General features: G+C 49.6%; 2 protein-coding genes and 1 long non-coding RNA gene across 3 annotated transcripts in view; 2 read left to right on the plus strand and 1 right to left on the minus strand.

The window, feature by feature from the left end:
- Window positions 1-1,566, minus strand: part of LOC108541651 (uncharacterized) — an 89,337-nt gene extending 87,771 nt beyond the window's left edge. The window contains exon 1 of the long non-coding RNA XR_001889016.1: window positions 1,328-1,566. This is a non-coding gene — a long non-coding RNA (uncharacterized LOC108541651). The remainder of the gene's footprint in view (window positions 1-1,327) is intronic.
- A 113-nt stretch (window positions 1,567-1,679) lies between these two features.
- APCDD1L (APC down-regulated 1 like) overlaps window positions 1,680-22,978 on the plus strand; it is a 57,391-nt gene continuing 36,092 nt past the window's right edge. Inside the window, exon 1 of the mRNA XM_017891229.1 lies at window positions 1,680-2,416. Within this exon, the coding sequence (XP_017746718.1) occupies window positions 2,368-2,416 (49 nt within the window). The 5' untranslated portion in view covers window positions 1,680-2,367. The remainder of the gene's footprint in view (window positions 2,417-22,978) is intronic.
- On the plus strand, window positions 22,092-22,467 carry LOC108541649 (putative 60S ribosomal protein L37a). The gene has a single exon (XM_017891230.1). The coding sequence runs from the start codon at window positions 22,117-22,119 to the stop codon at window positions 22,393-22,395; it is 279 nt and encodes a 92-aa protein (XP_017746719.1). The 5' UTR covers window positions 22,092-22,116; the 3' UTR covers window positions 22,396-22,467.

The raw sequence follows: 22,978 nt of genomic DNA on the forward strand, positions 1-22,978 counted from the left end.
TTTTTTTTTTTTTTTTTTTTTTTTTTTTGCTATGGAGTTTCACTCTTGTCACCCAGGCTGGAGTACAATGGCACGATCTTGGCTCACTGCAACCTCTTCCTCCTAGATTCAAGTGATTCTCCTGCCTTAGCCTCTGGAGTAGCTAGGATTACAGATGCCTGCCACCAGGCCCAGCTCATTTTGTATTTTAGTAGAGGCGGGGTTCACCATGTTGGCCAGGCTAGTCTTGAACTGCTGACATCAGGTGATGCACCCACCTGGCTCTCCCAAAGTGCTGGGATTACAGGTGTGCGCCACGGCACCTGACCTTAGCATGCAGTTTTTAAACTACCCATAATTGTAAATTTTGTACATTGAAAGACAGATAATTGAAGAAATAACCACAATTATGCAATTATAAATAATCACCCTGCACAGCTCTCCTCTTGCCCACAAAGTTATCCCTTTCATGAGAATTTAACATGTGACCTGTAGCCATTGTCTGCCAGGGAAAGCTCATACCGATTTCGGTTTCAGGAAGGCCACCTCGCATCTCATAGAAACCAGAAAAAAAAAAATGTCATTTTCAGGAAGCAAATTGATAGTTTTCCTCACATTTGCATAAGGTTGTGCTGTGGCCTTGCTCTGAGCTTTTTCCTATTCCCTGTTGCCTCTGGAGAGGAGGAAAGCTAACTAAGGACAGCTCATGGGCCCGCGTCGGGGGTCCCTGGGTGGACTGAAGGGCTCTTGTAGCTCCTGGAAGCCTCACTCAAGTTTCTGGTAAGAAATCAAAGGGTGAGGTGGTGTCCCCTGGTCCTCTGTGGGATGATCAGCTCACAAAAGTGGGACATATGAGTCTATAAAATGCTTCAGAGGGGCAGGTGGACTGTTCACCAGTTAGCCCCGGGAAACGGGCCTGGCCCAGTTCTCCAAACCTTTCCCCAAGGAGGCCACATCTCTGCCTTCTCTCTTCTCTCTTGTCTATTCTCTCTTCTCTCCTCTCTCTCTCTCTCCTCCCCCGCCTCCTCCTTCCTGGTTCTCTTTTTACTTCTCTTGATTTCACTCCCTCCTTCCTTTTCCCTCTCTCTTCCCTCCCCTTACTCTCTCTGCCTGTTTCCCCTTTCCCCACTTTCATTTCTCGTTCTGTCTCTTTCTTTCTCTCCCTCTCTCAGGTCTCTCTTCTCTGTCTCTCTTCATCCTCTCTTTTCCCCTCTCTCTCCTCTTACTTTCTTTCCCTTTTTCCTTTTTCTTTCCATCTCTTCCTCTCTGTCTCTGGGTCTGTGGCAACGCAAGGCAACCCGCACATCCCCAGCCCGCAGCCTCGCCCCCTCGGTCCCACTTCTGTTACCCGGTGATCCATGCAGGTGGGAACAATCCAGTTAACTTTTCCCATCCGAGTGATTCTCTTTCTCCTCTTCATTCATAAATCCCATAACTCTCCCTGTCCTCCTTTCCAAGGCTCGTGCACTTGACTTCAAGGCTTGCCTGCCACCCAGGGTGCCACCAGAGTCCCAGTGCCTGGGGTGGGGGCCGGAGTGGACCCATTGGGGTCCCCCAGCCTGTCCTCCGCCTCACGGCTGCCTTGCCTCTGAGCTGCCACCCTCAGCTGACTCACTCAGATGAGATTTGGGGAGTGGGGGGGGGGAGCAGGAGGAGGAGTTGGGAGGAGGAGGAAAACCCGCCTGGTCGGTTCCACACTTCGCCTGGATGCGTTTGGGTGTGGTGGGGAGGGGTTGAGGGCCAAGTTTACAGACAGAGGCCGTGGCTGGCTTCTAAGCGACCGGGTTGGCCACTTTCACTGAGCTTCTGGGTTTGCTGGGATCCAAGTTGACGCGACTTTTCCAGGAGTATCTGGAAGACCTGAATAGAAACTTCAGGGGTCCCAGGACTGGAGGGGCTAAAGGGAACTCCCCGCCCCGCTTGACCTTCCAGGGAACGGCCTGGCTAGGGGTGCGCTTTGACGCAAGGAGCGCATCGCTCTGGCTTGGCCGGTACCAGAGTTTAGGGAAGGCCTCCTTGCCCACTGCGAAGACTTTGGGGAAGGCGACGGCCAGGGGACAGACATCTGGGGGAGTGCTGGGGTCTGAATGGTAGAAAGAGCTGCACCAGGGGGCTGTGCGCCCTGCGCCGGTGTGCGAGCCTCGCCGGGGGCTGTCTCCACCTCTTCTGGCGAGTTGGACCTATGAGTGAGCAGCTCCGCTTACAACTATCAACAGCCGGGGAGGCTGAGCGCGTGTGAGCGCCGAGGGGGGCGCAGGACCCTTGCAACTTCTTCTCAGGACCCCAGCCTGGACGCCGGCGACCGCTGCCGTCCAAGAGCCCAGCGCCCGCGCCTCCCCTTGCGCACCTTGGCGGTGTCCAGCGGGCTGTCCTGCTAGCCCCGCCAGGATGCTCGCAGCCATGCTCCCCTACGCTTGCGTCCTGGTGCTTTTCGGAGGTAGGTGGCAAACTGGCTGAGGTCGGAAGGGAGGGAGCTCGCCGTCTGATGTCCCCTAAGGGCCCTTGGGGACTACGGCCCCGGGCCGGCGCACGCGGCCGCTGTGCTGCGCCCTGCGCGCCCTTCTCCAGTCTCACCTGGCGGGCACCTGCGCGCTTCCAGGAGCTTCCTGGGCCCTGCGGAAGGGAGTCGCGTCACCGCACCATGTGAGCACCCCTGTACGCTCTGCGCCTGTCGGAGCCTGGCCTGTAGGTACCCAGAGCTGCCCTTTGTGCTGGGCCCAGTGGGACCGGGGCCTCCAAGAAGATACAGGAGGATCCCAGACCCACTGAGCCCCCCACGGAACTGGGCAGCCCCGGTCACTCAGACCAAGGATCCTGGAGTTCTTCGTGCCCACGGAATCCTGACCTGTGCGGGGTGGGGCTTCGTCCTGCAGCAGAACTTGGGGAGAAGCTAGGGAGCGCGCAGTGACCCCAGGCACGAGTTGTGCCCAGCAGGCCTGACAAAGGGGACCAAGGGGCTTCAGGAACCCCTGGTAGAGGAGGCAGTGCCTTCTCCAGGACTAAGGGGTTCCTGGTGGCTCTTCGTGGGGGTGGGGAGTAGGGTAGACAAAACTGTACAAAGGCCAGCTGACTGGAGTGTGCCATCACAGGGCCAGTCACCACTGACAAAAATGACAGTAACCACAGTTGAAGTGTGCCCAGCTGGGGGCTCATCCCCAAGCACCCTTACATGATAAAAGGCTAAGAATTCTGGCCCTGGGCTTAGACCACCTGGTTGGGAAGCCCAGATCAACATGGTATCAACCCGTCTGGCCTTGCCTAAGCATGGCCATCTGCTCTCTCAGTCTTGACTTTCTCTCCTGTCAAATGGCCTCACAAAATCCCCTCCTCCGTCTGGGATGGTTGTGAAGATTACGGGAGCACGTGCAGGAAGAGCACTCCACTTGCGGCCTGGCCCTGAGCTCACGTTCAGGGAATGGCCCCCGAGAACCCCGGGGTAATGAGGGGCTGCGCGGTCCCACGGAGTATAGGCAAGGAGCTAAGTCTAAGTCACCTCGAGGAGCTCTTCAATCACAGTCTTTTCTTCCCAGCCCCTGTATTTCCAGGCAAGCTGTTTTGGGAAGAGCTGGCAAGGGTGTGAATGAGGGTCGAGGGAGGGCGCCTCCGCAGTTTGAAGAGTTGCAGATGCACATGTGGAAAGGGACAGTCATCCAGAGGCCGCTTCCCCTGGCAGCCTGGGAGCGAGAGGTCACACAGCTGCCCTTGGCCACAGAGTTGATCACCAGCATGAAAAGAGACCACCTCAGCCCTGCTGCTTCTTGAGAAAGGGCAGGAAAATGTGAACTGGAAAGGGTGAAAGCGGGCCAGGCATGGAAGCGCACCTCTGCTGGGTGCTGAGATAGGGAGGACAGGATGGGGAAATCGGGTGTCCATCTGCTGTCATCCACCTCTTCCAGGCCGTTGCACCCAGTGGGAATGGGACAGTCTAGAGTGGTAGGACACATGCCCCAGGAGCCTGCAGTCTCAGTCACAGCACAGGACTGTTGTCTTTGGCAGGCCCGAGCTTCCCGTCATGCCAATAAAATCACTGAGTGTAGAACCGTGGCTGGCTCCTGGGGAGTCTTGCTGCCCAGCTCCTCGGTGACCTTTCACCACAGCAAGTGAGACAGATTCAACAGCAGAGAAGCCAAGACTGTCCTGGGGGCCTGACGAGAGAAGGGGGCAGCCTGCTCCCGGGTCCACCTGCCCTCAATTCCGACACAGCCGCCAGAAAGGGGGAGGATGCCATTCAGCCTGCCGCTGCAGCTCCCAGCTGAACGCTTCTTTCAAAAGCTCTTTTCACCACTGGCTGCATCACCAGGTGATGAGATCCTTTTGCTTTAGTAAAAGGAAACGGGACCCAGTTAATCCTTCAGCTACTTACGTAATTTAGGTGCCTGAGCTGGGCAGGCCTGAACTTCATGTCTCCAGGTTCCAGAAACTATATATATAATGGCACACCAGCCACCCCACCAAAGGAATTCAGATTGAGTACACACACGTTAGGGGTTCCTAACCTCACTGCTATTGACATTTGGCACCAGATGATTCTTTGTTGGGGATGAGGGGCCCGTCCTGTGCATTTTGGGGTGCTTAGCAGCATCCCTGCCCTCTTCCTACAGATGCCAGTAGCACCTCCTCCTAGTTATGATAACTGAAAAAGTCTCCAGATATGGCCACATTTCTCCAGGGGATAAAGTGGCTCCCCAGTTGAGAATCACTGGTATGAACAGATCAAACCCAACGGGTAGCTTTTCAGATGAATCTGTCAAAATCACTGGGTTAGACAGATTTTGTTTTTCTTGCTCTGAACGATCAGGAAATCAAAGGCACAGTGGGGCCCCAAGAAAAACAGCATGGCTTAGGTAGTTTCTAATTTGGACATTGATTTTTCCTATTTGCTCTCCCTCCCTCTTGTATCTGAACATGTCTGCATGGCGGCTGCAGGAGCCAGGCTGCGGTATGGGTAGTCACCCACTGCAGCGAGCCTTCCTTCAAACTCTGTCAGGCCAGATGTGTCTGGTGCCAGTTCTCCAGCTGCCAGCACTGGTTCACTCCACAGCAATTTCTGGCTTTTAAAAATCTCATTACTCAACAATTTGTGCTGGAGGGGGAAAATGAGAAACCATAGCTTCTCCTTTTTTTCTCGCACTTGTATTTTTTTTTTCTAATTTCAGCTCTGCTTTTATCTCTTGCCATATACTTTGCGATGGCAAGTTATCATTTAGAGTCAGATTAACTAGGTCAAAATCACAGGCTATTCCATAATAAATTAGTTGTTGACGTGGAGCTCTGTTTTGAAACTCAGGATAAAAACTAAAGAAAATTACTTAAATACACTCATCCAAAAATCTAACGTGAATAGAAAACCATAATCATATTAGTTATTTAAAACAAACAAAAAAAATTATCAGTGGAGACTTCCTCTTGCTGCTTTGCGATGTGCTCCTCGAAGACGAATCACTGTGGCCAGCTGTGTCACTCATCTTCTGACCAAGGCTGTGATCGCAAAATTCAAAACAACCAGCTCCAGGCAAATATAGCAGCTTCCTTGATTTCAAAACCATCTGGATGGCAAAGCAGTTAAAAGCTACATGTGAAGAAATATTTTTCAGCGTATTGGAAGTTAACTGTGCTAATGAAAGCTTAAAGCCAGAAAGAGCCCCTGATAAAACTTCCAAGATACAGTGGTTCATGCCAAAACCAGCCTGGAAAATGAAGATCAATAGCCCAACGCAAAGCGAAGGAGAAGCCTTTAAAATTGGTTTGAGTTTGAGGGCAGCTAGGCTGAGTTGGGGGACTCTTGAGAAGGAAGTGAATTCTGAAGTTGGCACGGAGGGTGGTTTTGGAATTAGACAGACCTGGGACCTACCCTGGCTTTGTTACCTTCCTGTTCTGTCACCTGGACCCACGCAGCCTCCCTGAGCATGTGGCCCAATCAGTGTGTTGGGAATGGTGATAACTGTGACCTCAGGGAGTGCTGGAAGTGTTCAATGAGATGGTATACGGCCAGGACTTAGCACTGAGAACCTGGTGAACCCTCTGTGCTGTCCCTGCAGGGAGTCATATACTGCCCTAAAGTCCCCAGACATGGGGAAGAAAGAGCCAGAGCCCCTGCTCTCAGGAAGTTGCCATTTCAGCTTGAGTTTGTATGCATCACTTAGCATCTGTCTCCTTTTGGCAGGTGCTCTATTTTCTTCCCCATGAGAACACCTTGACTATCATAATGATATCAACAGCAATAAAATTAATAATTGTTTGGGTTTAACCCCGACACCATGCAGGGCCAGGCTCCATCCTTCTTGCTGCTGTCTCCTGTCATTCTGCCCCAGCCCTGTAGCCAGTGCTACCATCATCAATTTCCTTATCTGCAGAGTGGGGGTGTTGACAGCACTCACTGCCGGAATAGGGTGAACTTGCTAAGAGGAAGAATTGGGCTGGGTATGGTGGCTCATGCCTTTAATCCCAGCACTTTGGGAGGCTGAGGTGGGCAGATCACCTGAGATCAGGAGTTCAAGACTAGCCTGACCAACATGGTGAAACCCTGTCTCTACTAAAAATAAAAAATTAGGTGGGTGTGGTGGCAGGCACCTGTAATCCCAGCTACTTGGGAGGCTGAGACAGGATAATTGCTTGAACCCTGGAGGAGGAGGTTGCAGTGAGCCAAGATTGCACCACTGCACTTCAGCCTGGGCAACAGAGCCAGACCAAAAAAAAAAAAAAAGGAAGAATTGTCTAGCAGAGAGGCACTGACAGAGTCTCAATTCAGTGGACGTGTATTGTGTGCCTTCCTGTGTAAGTGCCACTCACTGGTGTGAGATGCAGAAGACAGAAGGACAAATCAGACAGCTCCCCACCTTCATGGAAAATGGGGCAACTGAATCTTAAATGAGCAACTAATTACAAGACTGATGAGCACGTTCCCAAGCAGTTTTAGGGGTGTCGAGCCCAGGCTGGGAGGTTCAAGAAGGCCTCCCTAGAAAGGTGATATGTAACCTAGAACTTGAAAAAAGGGGAGGGGCTAAGTGAATGAGGAGGGGGCAGAACAGACAGAATTCCTAGCAGAAGGACTAGTATGTGCAAAGCTTAGATGCAAAAGAAAAGAGAGTGAGGGACCAAGTGGTGGACAGTGGACAAGGTCAGGGGTTGGCAGGGAGTGGTTCCTGGAGGGTTGTAGAGCCTCAGAAAATAGTTGGACTTTATATCAACAGCAATGGAGTGTTCACTGAAGGATTTAAAGCAGGGTAAGAATGAGATGCCTCTAGAAGTAGTGAATTCCCCATCACTAGAGGCATCCAAGAACTAGCTGGATGATGCGAGTAGCACTGGCTAGGAGTTGACCTGGATTTGCTTCCAGCCCTGAAAGTGTCTAACTGTAAGCCAGCACATAGGCTATCAACAGCTGTTTCGGTCCCGTGCTTCTCCCTGCCCCCATTCAGAGCCTGGTAATAATGACAGTGACAGTGATGGGCTGCACTTACTGAGCCTTCTCTGTGTCCACCAGGGCCCAGGCTCAGCTCCTGACTTACAGCAGCGTTTGAGGTGGGTTGTTAGCCCCATCTTACAACACTCCTGGAAGGTGAAGCTTTTCACTCCCATTTGACAGATGAAGAAACTGAGGCCCAGAGAAGTAGGTGACTTGCCCAAGAAGAGCTAGGCAGGGGTATAACTAAGGCTCATTTGCAAACTGGAAACCTTGACAGGCAAAACTAGAGGTAACGTCTGTGCCCATTGATACCATAGTGTTGTCTTCAGTTTCATCATCAGGGAAACGAAAAGAATGTTAGTACCTCTGAGTGAAATCCAATCCAAAGGCCCTGATGTGGCCCACAGCACCCTGCCCGCCCTGGTCCTGTCTGCTTCCTCACTCAACGCCAACTACCTGGGCAGCTCCTGGCTTGGCCTCCACATAGGCACCACCACTCCCTGGGGGCCTTCACGCTCTCTTCCCTCTGCCTGAACACTCTTCTGGCTCCTTCTTCCATTCAGGTCTCTACTCCAATGTTACCTCCTCTGAGAGGCCTTCCCAGAAGGCTAAAATGGACTCATCGACTCCCCTCGCACACACACACACACACACACACGCATGCATGCACATGCACACACACGTGCACACACAGACACACATGCATACTCACTCACACTTACGCATACTCATGTGCGTGCACACAGTCCTTCCCAGTACCCTGCTCTGCCTTTCTGCACGACACCCCTCACTGTCCGTACACCGTGGCCTATCATTACCTGTTTCCCTGTTTAACGTCTGTTCCTCACTATGAAGTAGGCTGCACAAGAAGAAGGCCTGGCCTGTTTTATTGACAGTTCTTTCCCCGGTCCCTAGAATAGTGCCTGGCACATAATAGGTGCTCAGTAATCACTCATATATCCAACATAATGTAAGCAGCAGCAGACGGGAACCCTAGTCACAGCTGCACTGAAGGGCCCTGCCACCGAGGCCCTCCTCAGCTCCTCTGGGGCCTCCCCAGCCACCTCCCCTCCACCAGTCCTCTGCTCTGTTGTCTTCATCTCTTCACCTCACCACCAATGACAACATCTAATTGAGGATGTCAACCACTTCAGGGGGCATTTTGAGATTTAAAATGCTTGCATGCTGTCAAGATGTAAAGTCCATCAGCTGGAGTCTCTCTTGATTTATGGACACTGTCTCAGCCATGTTCACTCTCTCTGCGCTCTCCCCTCCGCATGCTCCTTGATCCCCATGTAACAGTTGTCTCCACACACTTCACAGATAACCTCTATTTCTTCTTAGAGAGGATAGTGGCTGCTGGGCTGGAAGCACCACCGTGAAGCAGTCACTCAGAGCCCACCAGCCTGTCCATCAGCCGCATTCCTTCCCACCACAACCTCCATATGCACGCATATGCTGTTTCTTCTGCCTAGAACTCTGTTCCCTGCTGCCAGCCTCCCCTTTGCCTGGAGATTTTAGTGGAAATGCTTAGCAGTGGAATTGCCATGGCAAAGTGTGTTTGCTAAATTCTCCCTCCAGCCTTTTTTCCAAATGAGTTGTAGCAGCACCACCCACATGGTGACCTAGGAGAGCACTCATTTCTTACATCTTCACTAACCCTTGCTATTATTACTTCTTAAAAATCATGCCAGTGGCAATGCTTGGTGGTTTTTATTTGGATTCCTATAATATTATGAGCAAGGAGAAGCATGTATTTGTGTTTTATAGTCCTCTTGTATTGCTTTTCCAATGAGCTGCCTGGTCACATATTTCTCCCGTCATTCTATTAGATGTTCAAACCATTTTTCTTATTGATTTATAAGTGCTCTTTATATACAGAAAAGTAGCTGTCTCTTGTATATGTTGCAATTTTTTTTCAGCTTGCTGTTTGTTCACCCAAGCTTCCTGAAACAGAAGTTGCTGTTTCTCTTCTCTTTCATGTTGACTCCACTGAAACCTATTTAGGGGTGCATGGGCTACTAGCAAGTATATATATTCCCCAGAGGGGAGAACAGATGATCAGATATTCCTACCATAAATTACCACTTTGTATGTGTTGGGGGGGGGGGCTGTGTGTGTCTTGGGGTGGTGTGTATGTGGCAGAGGGAGAGGGAAAGAGAGAAGGAGACGAAAGGAAAGAGTCAGGGAGAGGGAGAAAGACCAATTTACCTCAGAGAAAAAACAGCTAGAGCACTGTGCTAGCACATTACTTCATTTTATCCTCACAATGTCTCTATGCCATGAACACTATTACCCCATTTTCACCCTACTGATAAAGACATACCCGAGACTGGGCTATTTACAAAAGAAAGAGGTTTAATGAGCTTACAGTTCCACATGGCTGGGGAGGCCTCATAATCATGGTGGAAAGCAAGGAGGAGCAAGTCACGTCTTACATGGATGGCAGCAGGCAAAGAGAGAGAACTTGTGCAGGGAAACTCCTGTTTTTAAAACTATCAGATCTCATGAGACTTACTCACTATCACAGGAACAGCACAGGAAAGACCCGCCCCCATGATTCAATTACCTCCCACCAGGCTCTTCCCATGACACCTGGGAACTGTGGGAGTTACAAATTCAAGATGAGATTTGAGTGGGGACACAGCCAAACCATATCAGATACCAGGCACTCAAGTCATCCAGCCAGCAAGCCCAGCAACCCAGATTTGTGGGCCACCAAGTTTCATGCCTCAACTGCCACCCTCCAGTGAAAGTTCAGCTCCAATTTCATGCAAATACCTCCCTGCCCTGATGCCTTTGAAAGTACCATGAATGAAAGCAAAATCTAGACACCAGGAGACACACACACTCGGAGGCATCTGAGCTGACTGTTTATGTAACATGGCTTAATGGGGAAGATTGCAGTAGGAGACCACAGACATGCTAACAAGAACAGTTTTTTAAAACCCCAATTAAATGTTAATCTGAGAGTTGCTGAAGACAGAAGGATCCTAATTGTTCATCTGCAAAGACTGCAGAATGGTCTGGGCTCCGGAATTCAATTGCCCAGGTTCACATTCCAACTGCTCTATTGACTGACTAACCACTTAATCCCTCCAAGCCTCAGTTCCCTCCTTTGCAAAATGATGTTTAACCCATGGGACTGCTTGAGTAGATAAGACTGTCCGTGTGGGAGGCTCACTGCAGACCAGACACAGAGCAAGTCCTCAGTAGATGTCACTCATACCATTTATGAAGGTGACAGGACACTGCCCTACAGATTCCAACCTTTGGACCTGCTACATTGCTTCTTCTGGGTGGCTACAAAGCTACCTTCTCCTTCTGGGATATCAGGAGCTTGGCTGGGGAGAAAGAGACAGAAATGGTGTCTGGATGGGTCAGAGGAAGATGGGGGTATAGAGAAGGGTAAAGAGGTGAGAAGCCCAAATTCCTGCTTCCAGAGGTGCAAGGGGACTCAGGTTGCTTTTGCCTGGGGATGTATCCAAATGGCCCACTCTGGTGGCTAGGAAGGTACTAGGTATTTCTGGGAAGTGGGGATTTGGGGAGTTTGTGTTTGTTTCCTGGGGCTGTCATAACAAAGTACTATAAACTGGGGGACTTGGAACAACAGACATCCAAAATCAAGGTATCATTGGGGGCATGCTCCCTCTGAAGCCCATAGGAAGGAATCTTCTTTGCCTCTTCCAGCTTCTGGTGTTTGCCAGCAGTCCTTGGCATTCCCTGGCTTTAAACTCATCACTTCAGTTCCTACCTCCATTGCCAAGTGGACTTCTTCTCCCTGTGTGTGTCTGTCACTGTGTGTCATCTCCTTTTCTAATAAGTATACCAGTCATATTGGATTTAGGGCTCACCCTGCTCCAGTTTAACCTCATTTTAATTAGTTACACCTGCAATGACCTTATTTCCAAATAAGGTCACAATCTGAGGTACTAGAGTTAGGACTTCAGCATATATTCTGCAGGGTTGCAATTCTGCCCAAAATGCCTAGTGTTGTATCCAAAGGGCCCACTCTGGTGGGTGGGATGGCACCAGGTGTTTCTAAGAAATGGGAAATTGAGAAGTAACGTGATCATCCAACAGTTGAAAGGTGAGTGGCAGAGGGCCAAACCATATCCAGGGATCCAGAGAGGGAAAGGAGGCCAGGAGGCCAGAATTTAAATACCCAACAATAAGCAATGACTTAAATACATCTTGAGGGAATTATGCATATAAAAAATTATATATCCAAAAAAATTGACTAACATGGGAGGATATTTATGACATAATGTTAGAACAAGAAACACAATGAACCAGGCACAGTGGCCCATGCCTGTAATCCCAGCAATTTGGGAGGCCAAAAAGTGGAAGAATCACTTGAATTCAGAAGTTCAAGATGAGCCTGGGCAACACAGGGAAATCACATCTCTGTAAAAAATAATAATAATAATTTTTTTTTAATTTGAAAAGAAACACAATATAGTATATTTGATTCTAATTATATTTTCATGGAGGAGGCATCCTTTTTTTTTAAATAAAAAAAGAAAACATTAAATGAGCAGTTATCTCTGGGGGGTGGAATTATGAGAAAATTCTTTCTTTGTCTCTATGTTTTTCTCTGTATTTTCTACAAGATCAGTTCCATCTGAGGCTGGGGGTTCAAGGAAAGGGCTGGGTTTGCAGTTTCACAGTTTTGTAACCTCCTGAATTTGCTAGGACTTCAGCAAGAGAGGCTGGTTAGAAATGTAACAGAGGTTGAGGTTGGAGAAGTGAAATCTGACCTGGCTTCAGGGCTTGGTCCTGGTGTCAGAAGTGGGATCACCTACAGAACTGGGGATCCTGGGTAGTCCAGATGCTCTTAGGCAGACTGATGTTCCTGGGAATGGATTTGGGGAACATCGGGGCCCTACACATCCAGATGTTTAGATAAGGCCCTGTGCCCTCCCTGCTGTGAGGAGAGGTGCTTGCCAAAGGTGCCCTCAGTCTTGTGGATGGGGCTTCAGAACAGGGAACTGGAACCCCACCAGGGTGACTGAGGCTATACTGTAGCTGTGGGTGGATCAATGTCAGCAATACCTAACATCCATTGAGTACTTGCCCTTATGAAACACTCTAGGAGCATTATATTATTTCTTCACAACTGTTTTGTGGTTTAGGTACTGCTATTTATCACCACTTGACACCTGAAGAAATGGACGCCATGGGGCTAGGGTGCTGCTGAAGAAGCAGAAGCCTAGGAAGACTACTGCCTGGTGGGCTCGTGGCTGCTCGGGAACCATCCAGAATGTGTGAAAGTCCAGATCCAATACGCCCAGAACTCACAGCTCCCTGGGGGCCCTGAGATGCTAACAGTCTGTTCACATGGTTGTCTCAGAGGCAACAAGACCTCTTGCTCATCACAGAGACGAGCTAGGGAAGGTTGGATCCTTTACCAAAGCCAGGGATATGCATTGAGCTATGTGTTGGTACCATTAGCCATGGAGCCATTGCCCTGAGCAATCTGCTCTCTCCTCTCCCTCATCTCAAGTCCTTCTCTGCTAGAAACAAAACTGCAGTGGACAGGTACCAGTTTTGCCTGCCCGGGCTCCATTCCTCCTTCTTTTGCTGCAGCAGAATTTCACTGACTCCAGTCCTAGAGGACTTGTCAGTCAAGGTGCTTCATCTCCACCTGAGGTGTGAGTCTCCAGATAGGCCCATGGGATGCTTGCCCCAGGACTTTGAACCTTAAGTGCAGTGACCAGAAGCTAAGCACATTCTGCCCACTGAGTGTCCTGGAGAAACTGCAGAGTGGTTCCCACCAACTGCACTCCCAGAGCATCCCTTGGCTCCATGCCCATCCAAGAAGTCCCTTTTTAGCTTACATGAGTCAGATGTTGCTTCTGTTGCTTACAACCAAAGCAGCTAACCAATATTTCTACAAAGTTTATTTTGAGACCATGCCCTCTGAACAGTTAGCTAAATAATATATGTGCTGTACATCCTTGCTGTTCACTATCGCTAGAGCTCAATGTGCATTAAAAACAAAATACGAGTTGCCTTTCCCAAGCCTCAATGTTAAATCATATAGAAAGAGGGAGGAAAAGCAATAGCTCATACCCAACCCTACTCTTTTCCAAAGTATGTGTAGATACAGGAGAGCACGACATGACTGTATTTAGCCTGGAATAACCAGTGACCACAGTAAAACAAAATTACTTGTTCTTTGGAATGTACAATTAGAGTTGCTTTAACATGTGTTTTTGGTGGTTGGGTGTGGTTTCTAGATAGTTTGAAACTGAAGTCTACTGCTTGGCCCATCAGCTTTAACCAAATTCTGATGGGCTCCAGTTTCCTTAACAGCAACCCACAGAAAATTAAGTTGGAAAATTAAGTTGGAAATTAAGACCAACTTGCCCATGAGTGAAAGTGCCTGGGCTTTTATGATGATAAGCATTTGGATTTGTTGTTTCTCTCACAGTCGTGCGATACTTTTGCATTTCTGTCTGCCTCTCACAGGAAATCACTTCGAGGTAACCATGAAAATCTCTGAGAAGATCATAACCTACATGACTGAGTGGCTAGCTGTATTTTGCTAGAAACCCCACCCCCAACCTTTCAGGGACTGTAAATGCTGCCTTAAGGAAATTCAGACACATGTGTTTCTGCCTCTGATGGTGGTTAGGGGCAGCCTGACTTCTGGAAAAGTCGGAATTCCGGTCCCATATAAAGAGTCATGTCCACTGCCACCCAGGACATTCATTATTGTTGCTGACAGGGACCTAGGGAAGAGAGGTTGGGCCCCTGAGTCTCTAGAGCCCTGTAAGAGCTTCAACAAGAACATGGAATAATTTGTAATTTGCATATTTATTGCTAAAGAGCTTCTAAGAGTGTTTGAGTTGAGACCAGAGCTGCTGGACTTCATTATTAAGTGGGTGAAACATATTCCCTGTTTACACAGATAATTTGCTTAGAAAGTTCTTTTCTCTTTTTTTAATTCTGCTTAAATACAAAGACAAACTTCTTTCTCTCTCTACTTCAAATTCTAATTTAGGAGAGCTTAAATGAGTGAGCATGTCTTTACTGTTTCTAGATAACGTCCTATAACTTCAGTGGTGAGAATGTCTCTTCATTCAAGTATTCAGTTCTTCAACAAGCATTCAGTGGGTGCCAACTACGTGCCTCGCACTGTTCTACACCCCAGGGATGTAACAGGGAACAAAATGAGCCTGTGTAGACCTCATGGGACTTGCAATCTAGTTGGTGGGATGGGGCAGAGGTAGGACATACAGACTAGAAAACAAACACATGAAAGGCTGGGCACAGTGGCTCATGCCTGTAATCCCAGCAATTTGGGAGGCCAAGACGGGTGGATCACTTGAGGTCAGGAGTTTAAGACCAGCCTGGCCAACATGGTGAAACCCCATCTCTATAAAAAATACAAAAATTAGCCTGGCATGGTGGTGGGTGCCTGTAATCCTAGCTACTTGGGAGGCTGAGGCAGGGTAACCGCTCGAGCCCTGGAGGCAGAGGTTCCAGTGAGCCAAGATCGCACCACTGCACTCCAGCCTGGGTGACAGAGTGAGACTCTGATTCAAAACAAAACAAAACAAAAAACACAAGACAATGGCAGATGGTGATAAGCACTGTGAGAGGAGAGAAGAAAGGGAGTGGGAAGATTGACCAGGGAGGTGGGCTATTAGATGAGGCATATCTGGAAGGCTTCTCCAAGTAGACTGCATTGCAGCCCAGTCCTAAGAGATGAAAAGGAGCCAGCGCTAGAAGATCTGGAATGAGAAGAACCAACTGAAGGAAAGTCAGGATGGCTGCTAGAGAGTAACGGGACAAGAGGACGGGATAAGCAGGCCATGAAGAGGGTCACAGCCAAGCTTAAGGGCTTTGGAAAGCCAGAGGCAGGTTTGGGGGTTCAAAAAGGCTTTCTGGTTGCTGAGTGGAAATGCATCTGTGGGAGGTGGTGACGGTGGCTTGGTTATATCCATAGGGTTAGAGAGAGGTGGGACCCTTCCCCTGTGTGTGTGGAGGTGGAACTGTCAGGACTTGGAGATGAACTGGATGGGGGGCCTGTATTTGCTTTCTGTGGCTGCCATAACAAAGAACACAGACTGTCTACCATCACACAAATCCGAAATTCTTTCTTGCCCAGCTCTGGAGGCTGGAAGTCAGAGATCAAGGTGTCCGCAGGGTTGGTTTGTGCAGAGTGCACCCTCCCTGGCTTGCAGATGGCCGTCTTCGAGCTGTGCCCTCTACGGCCATTCTTCTGTGGGTACACATCAGTGGTATCTCTCTGTGTCCAAATTTCTTCTTCTTAGAGCGACACCAGTCAGACTGGATTAGAGCCCACTCTAATGGCCTCATTTTGACTTAATCGCCTCCTTAAAAGCCCTGTCTCCAAATACAGTCATGCTGTGAGATACAGGGGGTTACGGCTTTAACATATGAATTTGGGGAGAATACAGTTCGGCCACTAACAGAGGCTCTAACAAACAAGAAGAGAAATATATTTAAAGGTGACACTGTAGACTATCTAGTCCATCATAATCATTCAAGGGAATGACTTGTCCAAACTTCAGGACTGAAGTTACCCTGGGGATGGGACAGGAGGTTTCAATAAGACTGGGAGTATTCCAGATCTTAGCCTCAAGGGGGGATTCCCAGGGGTTCATCTTTAAAGTAAGTATGTCCATATCACACTGTGGGGTACCTGGCAGAGTGCTAACCCTCAGGGAGGCCAAGTAACAGTGGCCAGGATTGATGACTTCACTCAAAGCTGCGGTGTATCTGGAGGAGTGGGAGGGCTGGGGGAAGTGGACACCTTGGAGAGCCCACAAAAGGCAAAACTCCCTGGACTGGGCAACTGGCTAGTGGGGAGTGCAGCGAAGGGTTTGCCTGGTGGAGAGTGGCTTCCTTAGCCAGGATGAACGTCCAGAGACAGTCAAAGCTGTGGCCTGGAGGAAGGATGGGATGTCCTCAGGGTGTGGGTGGCTGTGGCAGGGTGTGAGCCAAAAGGAAAGCCATTGGGTGGACAGGGAGAGACAAGGGGCCTTGGTTTTCCCTCCTGTAAAGCGAGGGCATGACATTTCCCTATCTCAAAACACTACAACACTGCCAAAAGGATTAAATGAAAGAATATAGCAGGTAGCTCGTGAAGCTTCATTCTCAAGCATTTCCAAGGACCTGCTACGGGCCAGGTGCAGGACTGGGGCTGGGGATGGAGAGGTGAACGCAAACAGAGCCATCAGGGTGCCCTTGGCTCAGAGTGGGCTGGATGTGACCCCCGGGATCCCACGGTGAGGTTCCTGCTTGGGGTGGGAGGGTAGCAAATGCCAGGAGCCCCAGCATGCCCCTCATTAGATGCTGGCTGAATCCGTTGTGATGCGTCCACAGATGGGAACACCTTACAGCCAGAAATAGAACATAGTAGAAAGATGACTTTGTGTCAATGGGAAACTGTCTCTACAAATTAAGTGAAAAAATCAAAACAGAGTGCTTTAAATTCACATATGCATTTTCCTCCAGAAAAAAATGCTGAAAAATCTGATAATAATTTTTGATTTGGGAGGGAGGGACTAGGAGAGAAGGAGAGAGAAGCTTCACCTTATGCTGTTCAGTGTAGAGCACTTTGAAATTTGTTTTGTTTTCTAGGCTCCAGCTGTATTTAAAAACTAAAATATTTGTGTGTGTTTTTTTAAAAAAAGCCAATCTTGGTGTGAGATGGAAGTGCCTGGTCTGTAGTAGGCACACATACAAAATATCTGTTGAAAGAGTAAATGAATAAAGGAAGGCCAGGGAGGGTGAGAGACAGTGGAGCAGGTTTGCATATTTATGAGAGAAAAAAAAGAGGTTGACGACTCAAGAGAGACAGAGAGGGAGATGGGGCTAGGGAGGGAAGTTGGAGAGAGGAGAGACAGGGATGGGTGGGGTGTTTGGCACAGGGGTGCCCTCCTGCTGAGGATGCAGTTCCATTGTCCTAGAGGCAGAAGTAGGGTGTGAGGGGGCATCGCCCACAGAGCAGAAGCAGGTAGGGGCTAGGAGCCCCTTCTTTTTTTTTTTTTTTTTTTTTTTTTTGAGACAGAGTCTTGCTCTGTCGCCCGGGCTGGAGTGCAGTGGCCGGATCTCAGCTCACTGCAAGCTCCGCCTCCCGGGTTTACACCATTCTCCTGCCTCAGCCTCCGGAGTAGCTGGGACTATAGGCACCCGCCACTTCGGCTGGCTAGTTTTTTGTATTTTTAGTAGAGACGGGGTTTCACCGTGGTGGCTCAAGCCTGTAATTCCAGCACTTTGGGAGGCCGAGACGGGCGGCTCACGAGGTCAGGAGAGCCCCTTCTTATGAGCATGCTTGGGAAGGGCACTGAGGTGGAAGGAGGGAGGAAGGAGCCACAGCTTGTCCAAGGGCAGTTCTGGTGCCCAATCCAACAGCTCTTGAGGGCAAGGAATTGGGATGAGGTGATTAATATTTTCGAGACCAAATTGCAGTGGTAAGGCTGGCATGAGAAGAGACTGAGAAACTGGAGGCTGAGGGTTATTGCAGGAGAAAATTCCTCCTAGACAGGTGTCACCATAGGTGTGGTCAACTGAGGGGAGGTATGAGGATGCTGCAGGCTGCCCCCGGGTTCCATTCTCCTCCTCTCTCACTGTGGTGGAAGCCCTGACTTAGCTGGGCATGTGGCTGTGGAGAGGTGGTAGAAGGTTTCCCCGCCTCCCTTGCAGCTAGGTGTGGCCAGCAATGTGGCCACCAGAAGGACACAGCCCCTGCTTTCCTTCCCCTGGTAGAAATATAGACCTGCTGTGAGCTCAGTTGGACCGTGCTGATGAAGGTCACACCTAGGGATGGGGCAGAGCCACACACCAGAAGGAGCCTGAGCAGAGTCATCACACTGGCCCCAACTCTCCCTCCCACAGATGAAAAGTCAACTTCCACCTCATTGCGGTGACGGTTACTGTGGGTCTGCATCAGAGCAGCCAAAATTGTGTCCTCATTATCGGAATGAAATGAGAAGTTAAAGGGTTCTGCACCCAAGGTGGGGACCAGCCACCCACAGACATGTGATGGAGATGAGACTCCAAGAAGGGAGGAAGAGATGTGAGGCATGTACCCAAAGCCTCAGGGGGCCAAAAGCAGTGCCAGGGGCTGCAGATGATGCCTGCCCAGAGGGCAAGCATCGGGGTATGTCTCCAATGACAGAGGAGCTTTTGGACAGAGGAGGAGGAGGCATGTTCTAGAGATGGCTCTAGCTCAGCACCTGCAACCAAGGAGGCTGACTGCAGGTGAAGACCAAGGTTATCAAGCTGGGAGGTGTGGCTTCAGCTGGTCTTGAGGTCCAAATAGAACTCAGGTGGCCAGGCCAGACAGACTCTCCTGGACCTCCTCCTTCTGCCCTGCTGGGCCCTCAACACCCTCTTCCCACCCAAGTGTGTCCCTATCAGCTTCCCCCCAGGCCAGCAGCCCCTGGCCTTTCTTGCTGTACAAGGGCCAATTCAGGAAAACCAACGATATTAACAGAATCTTTTTTTTTCTTTCTTTCTTCAAGAAATTATACCCTTGTTAATCAGGAAATGCAATATCTGAAACTGCATTTAAGCTCCTTTAATAGGTTCTCAATTACCGAAGGGGTTCATTTTGGAGGCTAAAATTTCAGCAACGCCACAACCAGCCTACCCCACGGCTCGGATTAGAATGTTGCCCTTCCGAACAAATTTCACTCTTGAGCAAGATGCTTTTGAAGCTAGCTTACATTGTTTTTGCTTGGCTGACTTTGTACGCTATTGAATTGGAAAATGTGGTTTGTATTATAAGGCCTCTTAATAATGTATGTTTTTGAAGCAAGGGACTTTTCCATTGCAAATGAGACAGAGAACGCCATAGTTAGCACAAAAACGCCTCAGTCTGTTTTGAAACGTAATTTTCATTAGCCAGGTTTTTCACCATAACAGGGATTTAAATTTTATTTTAAAAACAGCCTGCCACTGCCCCCCTCCTCAGGACATATATTTATGCATATGCCTCCACAGGAAAAGATCTAGAGAGATGCACAAACCGATAATATCGTTGCTGCCGAGAAGGGAAATGATTAAGGTGTGTGTACAGGGAATTCTGCTTCTCTGCATGAGACTTCTCTTTTAATATGAGAATCTATTAATAGAGGCTGCACAAGGTCCCTTCTCTCACCAGCTGTGTAATCTTCAGTAAGTGCTGCTGGTTCAATTGTGTCCCCCACCCAAATCCATGTTGAAGTCCTGACCCCCAGGGCCTCAGCATGTGTGACCTCATTTGGAGATAAGGTCTTTGCAGAGGTCATCAAGTTAAAATGAGGTCATTCAGGTGGGCCCTTATCCAGCATGACCTCACAGAAAGGGGACATTTGGACATTTTGACCTGTGTCAAAGGACGACAATGTGAAGAGATGCAAGGAGAAGGTGGCCATCTACAACCACAGGAAAGACCTGGAATAATCCCAGCCCAGCTTCAGAAGGAACCAACCCAGCCTGCACCTTGAGCCCAGACTCATGGCCTCCAGCAGGATGAGAACATAAATTCCTCTTGTTTTAGCACCCCATCTGTGGACATGGTGCAAGGCATCGGTTCCCTGGGCCTCCTAGTGGGCCCCCTTCCCACGGCAGGGAGACTCCCCCAGGGAGAACCCACTTTCCAGGGCAGCTCTGGCCAGGCCTAAAGCTTTGGTCTTACTGCAACTTCCTTCCCTGAAACCCACATCTGCCCCTCAGTCTCCATCTGCTGCATGCACCCTCACCCCCAGGAGGCCCCATTCACCAGCTCCTGTGGGCCCGCCAAGCCCCTCCTCATCCCCCATCCTGTGACTTCTGGTATCCAGGCTGCTGACCCTGGAGCCCTGTCTCTCAAGCTGTCCCCTCCATGGCCTCACTCCTCAAAGGGCCCTTGTCACTGGCTAGTGTCTGCAAGTTCAGACCTTCTAAGATATATATGCAAATTTGCATTGTGACTTTTCTTTTTTACATAGTTTGAGTTACTTGTTTTTTATTTCACTGGACAGTGGCCAGAGTCTAACTGGCCACTCTTCCTCAGTGCTGCTCCTAGGGGTCCCTTTCCTCCATGCCAGGCTTAGGCCTCACGCACCCTGGCCTGGCCCCCTAAGGGGTATTCCCCTGGGGTCTCCCGGGCCCTCCTCCACTCTCCCATGCACAGCTCCACTCTTCCTTGCAGAGTCTACTTGTAACACCCCAAGGGTTTCTGGTGTCTCAGGATAAAGACAAAACTGCCCCACTCACCTGAACCTCAGGGCCAGCTCTGGCCCCTTCACCCTCCCGGCCTGTCTGCCCCATGCTGACCTCCGACATTAGCTCTGTGTCTTCCTCGGCCATGTGGAGCCCACTCACACTGCCGTGTTGGGTTCAGCCTGGGCTTCAACCTCTGGAGGATGTAGGTGAGGTCCCTGCCCTCGGGGCATGGTGGGGGTTGAAGAGCAAGTGTGTGCTGGGGCTCAGGGAGGCATCTCCGCCTAGAAGGTCAGGCCCGTTCAGACTAAGGCCATGCTACGGTGGCCTCCAGCCCTGTAGCATTCGATAAGGCTTCTATCTGGCCCCAAGGGCCGGCTTCCTGGGCACACCACCCATGCAGTCAGGCACACGCTCCCACACTCAGAAGGACCCCACACTGGCCTTAATGCTCTGCCGTCATCGTCTTGAAATTCTTAATACTTTTTGAACAAGGGGCCATGCATTTTCAATTTGCACTGGCCCTCAAACTAGGCCACTGGTCCCGGTGCTCCATATTTGTTGTGTGACTCTGGCAGGTATGGCACTAGGGTTGGCAGATGACAAGTCGAGGGAGACAGAGGCATCCTCGGTCCTCTCAAGCTCCCAGTCGGCTGAAAGAGGCATGTGAGCATGAAGCATCCCGATCTGCACCAGTTGGGATCAGTGCCCAGCAGGCCGAGGCCAGAAAGGACCCCACTATTGTTTTTGGAGGAGTGCAGGGGGCAGCAGGCTCCAGGGGACACCAGAGGGCCCACCTTGAGACAAGGTCATGGGAGTGTTCTCACCGAAGAGGAGACGCTTGAGCTGAAGGAGGAGAATGAGCCAGAAGGCCCAAAAAGAGCATTCCTGGCAGACAGACAGGCAAGTGCACAGGCCCCAGGGTGGGTACAAGTGGGGTATGGCCAAGGGACTGCCAAGCGCTCAGTGGGTGCAGAATGCCAGGAGAAGATCATGAGACAGGAATCACAGGAGAAGTACAGGGCTCATAGGACTTCGGAATGGAAGGGGCTTTCAACAGGACTCACTTGATCAAATGTGCATTTTTATCCGATATTTGAGGACTACAAAGTATATGTATACTTTGAAACACAGTTGACAGCTGGGCGCAGTGGCTCACACCTATAATCCCAACACCTTGGGAGGCCGAGGCAGGAGGATCACTGAGCCCAGGAGTTTGAGACCAGATTGGGCAACATAGCCAGATCCCATCTCTACCAAAAAATTTTTTTTTAGTTAGCTGAGTGTGGTAGTGGTGCACACCTGTAGTCCCAGGTACTCAGGAGGCTGAGGCCAGAGGATCGCTTGAGCCCAGGAGTTTGAGGCTGCAGTGAGCCAATCCCATTGCACTCTAGCCTATGTGACAGAATGAAACCCTGACTCAAAACAAAAAAAAAAAAAAAAAGGAAAGAAAATAAAAGAAAGAAGAGAAGAGAAAAGAGAAAAGAAAGAAAAGAGAAAAGAAAAGAAACGAAACGAAAAGAAAAGAATAGCTCTCTCTGGGCTTGGACCTAGCTCGCGGCCACATGGCCAAACGTACCAAGAAAGTCGGGATCGTGGGTAAATACGGGAGCCGCTACTGGGCCTCCCTCCGGAAAATGGTGAAGAAAATTGAAATCAGGCAGCACGCCAAGTACACTTGCTCTTTCTGTGGCAAAACCAAGATGAAGAGACGAGCTGTGGGGATCTGGCACTGTGGTTCCTGCATGAAGATAGTGGCCGGCGGTGCCTGGACATACAATACCACTTCCGCTGTCACGGTAAAGTCCGCCATCAGAAGACTGAAGGAGTTGAAAGACCAGTAGACGCTCCTCTACTCTTTGAGACATCACTGGCCTATAATAAATGGGTTAATTTATGTAAAAAAAAAAAAAAAAGAGAAAGAAACGCAGTTGACCCTTAAATCACGTGAGTTTCACCTGCCCGGGTCCTCTTATCCCCAGATTTTCTTCTACCTCTGCTGCCCCTGAGACAGCAAGACCAGCCCCTCCTCTTCCTCCTCCTCAGCCTACTCAACATGAAGATGATGAGGATGAAGACCTTTATGAGGAGCCACTTCCACCTAATGAATACTAAATATGTTTTCCTTATGATTTTGTCAATAACATTTTCTTTTCTCTAGTTCACTGTATTGTAAGAATACAGCATATAATACATGTTATATATGAAATATGTGTGAATTGACTATATTATCAGTAAGTCTTCGAGTTAACTGTAGACTATTAATAGTTAGGTTTTGGGGGAGTTGAAAGTTACTGGTGGATTTTCAGCTGTGTGGGGCATTGGTGCCCCTAACTCTAGTGTTGTGTTGTTAAAGGTCGACTGTGAACATAATGTGGACACCCGTGAGCCCAGCCCTCATCCCAGAAACCACAACATTGCCCATGT

The sequence above is a fragment of the Rhinopithecus bieti genome, unplaced genomic scaffold (assembly GCF_001698545.2).
Source record: "Rhinopithecus bieti isolate Rb0 unplaced genomic scaffold, ASM169854v2 scaffold_20477, whole genome shotgun sequence".
In the NCBI taxonomy this organism is placed as follows: domain Eukaryota; kingdom Metazoa; phylum Chordata; class Mammalia; order Primates; family Cercopithecidae; genus Rhinopithecus; species Rhinopithecus bieti.